At 46.6% G+C, this 8,868-nt stretch overlaps 1 gene segment (V, D, J or C); it reads left to right on the top strand.

Moving 5' to 3' along the window:
- Nucleotides 1-454: 454 nt before the first annotated feature.
- LOC101555611 (immunoglobulin heavy variable 1-69-like) lies at nucleotides 455-895 on the top strand. The segment is given in 2 exon segments: nucleotides 455-500; nucleotides 579-895. Coding segments are annotated over 2 exon segments (363 nt in total).
- Nucleotides 896-8,868: the final 7,973 nt, after the last annotated feature.

Here is an 8,868-nt window from a genome sequence, read left to right as displayed (position 1 = left end):
ACTGGGGAATTAGGATGGGGAATTAGGATGGCTTTGTACTCTCATTGTATCACTTGAGGAGTTACAGGATCCCAGAAATAATCACAGAGCCCAGGTGTGTTCAGATGTCTCCAGGCCATACAGATGTGGGGGACCTCAGGAGAAGGTCCTGAAAGGGTTTTCCCCTCTGGAGGGGGAGCTCCGTGTGTACAGAGTCCTGGAACAGGCAGGATCTCATCCCCTCAAACAAGGATAAGAACAGGAACCTCTTTACTCCCCTTGAGGGTGGACCCAGTATCTTCTACCAGCCCCTTCTCAGTTTGGACCAGGCCTTCAGCTACGAATTCTACATCCTCATGAATATGCAAATATCACGAGGGACACTGAGTTAAATACAGATGTGTCTGTGTCCTGACAACCTCAGACAGCAGTCACCCACACACCTTCAGAAGCTCGTGAGTGCACGGTCCCCACCATGGACTGGACCTGGAGAATTCTCTTCCTGGTTGCAGTGGCTGCAGGTAAGCGCCCCCATTCCTTGGGCTGAGGGAACGGGGTCAGTCAAGTGGAGTCCACCCACTCCTGTCTGCTGTCCACAGGTGTGAACTCCCAGGTACAGCTGGTGCAGTCAGGGGCTGAGGTGGCAAAACCTGGGACATCAGTGAAGATCTCCTGCAAGGCATCTGGATACACCTTCACCAGCTATTATATATACTGGGTGCGGCAGGTCCCGGGACACGGGCTCGAGTGGATGGGAAGCATATACCCTGGTAGTAGTGATACAAACTACGCACAGAAGTTCCAGGGCAGACTCACACTCAGTGCAGACAAGTCCAAGGACACAGCCTACATGGAACTGAGCAGGCTGAGCACTGAGGACACGGCCGTGTATTACTGTGCGAAAGACACAGTGTGACAACCACATCCTGAATGTGCCAGAAAACTGACGGGGAGGCAGCTGTGCCGGGTGAGGAGATGACAGGGACGCTGATCCTCCTGACTTCCTCCTCAGAGAGTCAGGGTCTGAGACACAGAATGTGGCTCTCAGGGTCAGGTTTTTTTGAGGAAATGGCTCAGGATAATAAATTATTTCCTTTGGAAACAGCCAAGAGGAAGATGGTTTCTCTCTAGAACACTTTGTTCTAGAGAGTCAAGAAAATATGTCCCTCATATTTTCTTCTAGAATTTTTCAATGGAGTGCTCCATATGGTACAGACAGAACCGCTTGGAAATTTGGGCTGGTGTCACTGTACACTAATGAACTCACATTGAAGAAATAGTAGATGGACTGGGTTCCACACTCAAGGAACACTTCCACTGTCACACATTTTCTTTTAAATTCTGTGTCTCGGCATAAATTACTTTTTTTCTAAAATGATATTTGAGTGTTAGCAAGACCCCTTTCTGGAGTTTCTGTGGAGTCTTTCCCCTCTGTGCATGTTTGTATGTCCAAAGTCCAGAGATGGAATCTGGCCATTGGATAAAGGACAGTGGAGGAGATGACCCTCTATGAAAGGGACCATGGTCACATTTCTCCTATCATGTGGTGGTAAGAATATGGTCAGGGTCAGGGTCTGTGAAGTCCTGATGTTGGGGCATCTCAGCCCACCTCAGGAGAAGGTGCTTACTTAAGCACAGACACACGGTCTGGGGTGTGCCCAGTAGCACGGACCAGCAGACAGGATTTAGAGTGAGGCTTCAGGTGCTGCTCCCTCCACCCCAGTTCTCATGCATCCAAGCTGAGTTTACCTAGGGTCTGATCTCACCAATTGACCAATATTACTGGGAAATAATGGTATTGAGTGAGATATAAATTTTGTGCATGCCTTGTAATTTGGAAATAAATAATCAAAATTTATCACTTTATCTCAATTGATATCAAGGACACGTATCCATGCACAAATGCATAGACTAGAGAAGCCTCAGACAGCATGACTACCTGATGGGCTATCACTAATGCAGACCACAGTGTAACTGGGAATAGTTGTGCTTCCATAGTTGGACTCTGACCTTTACTTCTTATGCAGAATCCAAGATTCATACCTGCACTTTCAAAAATGTTACCAAATTTATCAAAATGGTCAATTTACAGAAAGTGAACAAAATTCTTCCCAATAACATTAAAAATTCTCATATCTGATGTGAGAGTATTTTCATTCCCTCCCCTAGGAGAACATTGAACATACATGGATCAGGACGATCCTTCAATTCCTGAAGGCACAATAAGCAGTTATGGGTGAAAGTTCCGACCGAGGATAATGCTGAGCACAGAAGCAGAAGGCCATGAAGGTCATGAAGGCCAGCCTGGGATGTCAATGTGAGGAGAGCAGAAAGGAACAGACAGATTCCTGAGACAGGCAGTCTAGAAATCAAACCTCGAGGATTGTTCTCAATGCACCCTTCCTTCCTCTGCACAGAGCAGGCGCCTAGATGGGGCTCCTTGGTGACTGAACTGCTACCTACAGTTCTGGAGTGTCAGACTGTTCTCAGTCTCTCCACTGTCCTCTGTGCCTAGTGACAACTCCAAGTGACACTGGGAATGCCACATTCTCAAATCACCAACCACTCTCCTAGTGCAACATACTTCCAACTTAATCCAGAAAGCCTGGGGCATTGCTCTGAAGACATTTTACTCATAAATTTCACATGCATGAAAAACACCTGGAAAGAGTCCTAATCCTGTCTACCCTCTGTGGGCCTTACTGTGCTGAATTGAAAATCACTCAACTTTCTGCAATATAGAAAAAAACTAGAGGATATTATGCTGAGTGAATTAGTAAGCAGGAAAGGGAGAGATACAGATGATCTGCCTCATAATATGGGGCTTAAAGATACACAGCAAGGTAGCAACAAGGGCTAAGAGCAGCGCAATAGGAGAACTGATCCACACAGTTGAATGTTTTGGGTGAAGGTTTTAACCCTGACTTCAATCTCTGAATCCTCACAGCATCCTATTCCCTGAACTCCAAGACTTGAACCTGTTTTAATCTCCCAGACCCTGCACCAAGTACCAGTGGCTCAGAATGGTTGTCCCAGCTGCACACAGACAGGGCACTGGGACAGGAATTGCTCCCTGGTGAGCAGAAGTGTGGGGGAGTCTCCTAGCCTGACCCAGGTCTAACCACACACCTGTGTCCTGGGACAGACAGGAACCTCAGTTCCCCTCACTCAGGGACTGGAGGAGACTGTCAGTTTCCTGTTCTGGGGAGGCCCAAGGCACACAGGCTCCTGTGTTCAGCATCTCTACAGGGGACCTTCAGCTCACATTGGAAATGACAGGAAGAAAGGAAATGTTTTGGCTGACACTGTGGGCATGTTTTCTGCCCCTTCTAGATTCTCAGGAAAATCCTTTCCTCTCAAAAGTGTTGAGTTCAACAATCCCAGATAGTTGATTCCATGACCTGTCTTCCCTGATGAGGTTTCAGCATGAAGTGAGGAGCATCTCCGTGGGACTAGTTTAGCCCAGTGAAATCTGCTGGCTCCAGGAACACAAAGAGCCTCAAACTTTTTGTTTAGGGTTTTGACAAAGAAGTCTGACCATCTCGTAGGTGGGCAGTCATGCGGTCTTTTACACAACTGCTGCCACGCTCCAGGCCACTTTTCCGGATGCTGGGGCCAAGCTTCACACACGAGTGAAGTTCCACAGAACCAGGCAATAGGGAACTTTGTGACCTTGGACTCTAGGCTCAACTAGGCCCGAAAACAGAGATCATCTGCATGTTTCCACTAATCTCCAGCGGCCCAGGGGTCACACCATAATATACATTATTCTTAGAAATGTCACATGTTGGGGCCTGGGGAACTCTCTACAGGTACAATATCCTCTAGTGGCCAAGGGGCTGTGCCAGGGAGAACTGCAACACCTCAAGGTATCCAGTGGGACACTGTCCCCTTAATAATGAGCCAAACGTTGGGGTGATTCCCTTAGTATTCTAGGACAAAAAGGATTCTAAAGCAGGCAGAATTAGAAAACTCTCAGAGCTGTGCTCCAGGCAAGAATAGAGTAGGAAATTACCAACGCTGAGGTATGCTTTAACTGTGATTGCTGGTTGTGTGATCACCCCAGGGCCACAGCTGAGTGAATATCTCAGTCCTGTCTTAAACTCTGAAACTCTCCTAAGTGTTTGTTGTGTTTTAGGCTTTACTGGTGAATTGCCCCTTTCCTCCTCCTTGAGAAGCTTGCTAGCATCCCTAATTCAGTTAAAGTTTATCTTTAACCTTTCCTTTTAATTGACCTCTCATTGTCTCAGTTCCCCAAGTTACTCTTGCTTATTTATAAGGCAAAACTTTTTGGTAATTCTGAACTTTGTATTTGTACTGCTTTGTATTTGAAGTGCTGTGTATTTATACCTGCTATTCTATTTCCCCTATGGCCTTTTTATATTATTACTATAAAGTAATGTTCTTTGGTTAAACACAGAAAGACCACTAATGCTATGCTCCTAATATTTGAGAGTTGATTGAATCTGAAATATATCTACTCCTAGGCATAATTAGTTGGTGATAACTACTTGATTCAGGCTTTAGTTGCTGTATTTCCTAACACCCCAGAAGGGAGGTCCCACCTTGGGACTGGGATGGGCCCAAGGTAAGTGGCAAAGCTACCCTGGCATCAAAACAGGACATTCTAGAAAGCATAAATGCATGGTCTTGATGCAAGCTAATACAAATTAAGAGACAGGACCCCCATGGGGAAGGACAAGCTAAACTGGCCTGAGGACTTAGTCTGGTATTTTTTTTTAATTAATTAGTTTATTTTTAAGTGAGTTACCGTGAGAACAGTTACATGGCTTTTAGGATCGAGTCTCAGTCATACTATGCTCAAACCCCCATCCTTTCACCAGTTCACATGTTCCACCACCAATAACCCCAGTATAACCAACCTCCCACTCCTCCTCTGCCTGTGTGGTAGATGATTTTCACTTTACTCTTTCCTTACTTTGATGACGTTCAATTTTCGAAAGAAAACTCACTATCATTATTTGGAGTTTTTCCCCCAACACCCAGACCTGTCGGAATGGCATCATTAGATTCTGTGTTTTCTATTGTTGGTAACAAAGAACATATGATCTTTCACGGTCGCAAAAGCAGCCGCCCAGTTTGGGAATTCTGGTATGAAGTCCAGAGGTATTTCTGCCAGCAACCGCTGCATTCCCAGGTTGGATTCTGTGGCGCTGGGATCATGGCTGTTCAGGAGCGAAGGAGCTGTTCACGGGCGACTGCTAAGGGTCTCATTTGGGCAGGAGTCAGGGCCCGTTCTGCCTCCCCCATCGCCAGATTCCCCATGCATCCCATCCCATCACTGAAAACTCCTATGTCTCTGTCCAATTGGTTCTGATCAGTGGTGATCGCCATGCTGTCCAGGGGGGAAAATGTCAAGGGAGAGAAACCCTTCCCCTCCTGGTGTTGCATGGGGGTTGCATGGAGGTTCAGAGTCCAGGAGTATATCTGCCAGTAGCCACTGCCTTCTGAGATTGGTTTATGTGCCTCTGGGATAATGGACGCTCAGGGGTGTCGGAGCCATTCCTGAACATATATTTTATATATCAGGAAATGTTTGGAGTTCTCCCAGTCCCTCATACCGGAGTCATGTTAGTAGAAGCTCAGTGTCACCAGGGCTCCATCTGGAGAAGGCGTGCTGGCTGTACATTCTCCGTCTGGCACCCTGGTGTTGTTGGCCCGGCCTGGGGTCCGGAGCAATCTCCGGCCTGTGGTGCTGTGGGAAAGGCTTGGATTCCTCACTGCTGGTTGTGGCAAGGTGGTGCTATAAGGGTGGGTCAAGGGCATGATTTCCGGTGGTCTGGACAAATTGGAAACTGGTGAGGCGCCACCCCATTCCAGTGCCCCCCGAGGTTTGGAGATGTCCCAGTCCTGCATACTGGAGTCGTGTTAGTAGTAGCTCAGTGTCGCCGGGGCTCCATCTGCAGAAGGCATGCTGGTTGTACCTTCTCCATCTGGCACCCCGGTGTTATTGGCCTGGTCTGGGGTCTGGAGCGATCTGCGGCTTGTGGCCTTTGGGAAAGGCTCGGATTCTTCATTGCTGGTTGTGGCAAGATGGCGCTGAGTGTGGATCGAGGGCGTGTTAGTCTGGTATTTATGGTAAAAGCCTTGCTTGCTTTCAGGGCCTAGAGAACTAAGTGTTGGGATCTGTGTCTCTTACTGTGCTAATCCAAACAACTGCAAGCATTGATAACATATGCAGCTAGAGGGAGAGATAAAATCAATGTAGATGTCCCTGGGAGACAGAGTGTCTTCTTGAGTTAATCTCCCCAAGATAAATTCCCTCAGTCCAATGTTTATCTATGTAAATGATCAGTCACATCTATGTCCTTACCTCAACCCCCCTTCAGACAGATGTTCTATAAGTATGCTAACAACTCTGCATTAAATGGACCATTTCCACCATCTGACTGTGCTATCCTCCCCACCTTGGGGAGGCCTGGGTGGGGAGGTGGCTCTGGCCAGGCCACCAAAGGCACAGGCACCATGCAGAAGAGTCAGATCAAAATGGATTAAAGAATTCAACATCAGACCAGAATCCATTAGGAACATTGAAGACAAGGATGGCAAATCTCTCCATGATACTGAAGCCAAAGGTATCTTCAGAGATCACATGTGAATGACCAAGCAAATGGAAACAGAGATAAACAAATGGGACCATATTAAACTAAGAAGCTTCTGCACCTCAAAAGTAACAGTGGCCAAAATATAAAAACAATCTACAGAACTGGAAAATATATTCACCCAATGCCCATCTGATAAGGGGTTGATGTCAAGGGTATATAAAGCACTGGTTCAACTGTACAAGAAGAAAATATCCACCCCATCAGAAAATGGGACGATGAAATGAACAGAAACTTCCTCAAGGAAGATATCCGAATGGCCAAAAAGCACGTGAAAAATGCTCTTCATCACTAACCATCAGGGAAATGTGGATCAAAACAACTATGAGATATCACCTCACACCACAGAGAGTGCTCCACATCCAAAAGAACAAAAGCAACCACTGTTGGCATGGATGTGGGGAGAAAGGGAGTCTTCTTCACTGCCGGTGGGAATGCCAACTAATTCAGCCCTTTTGGAAAATTGTATGGATGCTTCTCAAACAATTAGAAATTGAGCTCCCATTTGACCCAGCAATACCACTTCTAGGAATATATCCCAGAGAGGCAAAAAAGTATAGTCAAAATGACATCTGCACTTGTATATTCATTGAAGCACTGTTTACAATAGCCAGAATCTAGAAAAAAACCCGAGTGCTCGAGAACAGATGACTGGTTTTAGAAACTTTGGTACATCTATACAATGGAATGCTATGCAGCAGTTAGAAAAGATATGGTCATAAAATTTTCATACAAGTGGATCAACATGGAAAGTATCATGCTAAGTGAAATGAGTCAGAAAGAGAGAGACAGGCATAGAATTACTGCACTCATCTGTGGAATATAAATTAACAGAATGGGAGACTAACACCCAAGAATAGTTGAGATAAATACCAAGAGTTTGCTCCATGGCTTGGAAGCCGGCCTCACATGCTGGGGGAAAAGCAACCCAGATAGAGAAGGGAACACCAAGCAAAGGGTGCTTGGAGGATGCACTTGGGATGGGAGATGAGTGCTGAAAGTAGACAATAGACCGAACATGATGACTACTCAATACCTCTATTGCAAACCACAACACCCAAAAAGAGAGAGAGAGCAAAAGGGAATGCCCTGTCACAGATGCGGGGTGGGGAGAGGGGATGGGGTGGGGGTGGTGGGAGGGATACTGGCATCATTGTTGGTGGAGAGACACAGTGAGGGGAAGGCTGGGTGAACCCAGACACAAACCTGAGACAGACTGACCTGCTGGGATCTCCAGGGCCACCGGAGGGCGCTCAGGACTGAAAGGGGCACAGGGACTAGGAGGGGGTAAGGTCCACCAGGAGAATCAGAACACCACAATAACTAATCAGTGCTGTATTCGGAGTGACCCTGGGTCCCTGCCCTGCCATCACTCAGTCTTTGCGCAGGTCCATTCGCAATCCCCCTGCAAGGATCATTGTGACAACTTTGTTCAAGCTTCTCAAACTTTCTATAACCTGTTACCACCCAGCCTTAATGAGAGTCAGTCTGGATCCAGCGTCTGTACCAGGATCCTTACCCATAGCTCCCTCAGAGCGGCTGCATGTTCAGTGACACCCTCACATCTCAGTCCCCGACTCTCTTCCCCAAACACTCACCCCCATCAGACCCTCCCAGAGCTGGTTCATGCAGCTGCCTCTGTCCCTCACTGACCCACACGCTCCAGCTCATCTCTCCATCCACCACACAAACTCAGTCCAGCACTTCTTTTTTTTTTTTTGATGCTAGCATTTTTTTTATTGAATCACCATGTGGAAAGTTACAAAGCTTTCATGTTTAAGTCTCAGTTATGAAATGCTTGAATACCCATCCCCACACCAGTGCACATATTCCAACACCAAGAATCACAGTATACCTCCCCCCTGCCACCCCTGCCTCCCCAGCTCCCCGCCCTGCCTGTGTAACTGATAAATTTCACTTTACTTTCACTTTACTTTGATTACATTCAATATTTCAAAACAAAAACTCACTATTATTGTTTGGAATTTCTCCCTCCAAAGTCGGACCTGTTGAATAGGAAGCATTTGATAATTTGTTTTCCATTGAGTCTAGCACTTGAGCTGTTTCTGTCTCTCTCTGGTTTTGTCTCCATACTTGCCCCTTTCTATTCTTTCCATCACATCTGTCGCACTGCTCTGTCTTTGGTCTTCATTATGGTTCAGGAATCTCAGCTTTCACCTGAATTCCTTCAGCTCAGGTCTGAGTGAGGCCCAGTCAGGTAACGTTCCTGTGTGTAAAGTGAGATCCATCTACGGCTCTGCAGGAG

The sequence above is a fragment of the Sorex araneus genome, chromosome X (assembly GCF_027595985.1).
Source record: "Sorex araneus isolate mSorAra2 chromosome X, mSorAra2.pri, whole genome shotgun sequence".
In the NCBI taxonomy this organism is placed as follows: domain Eukaryota; kingdom Metazoa; phylum Chordata; class Mammalia; order Eulipotyphla; family Soricidae; genus Sorex; species Sorex araneus.
This window is presented reverse-complemented; position numbering and strand designations above follow the sequence as displayed.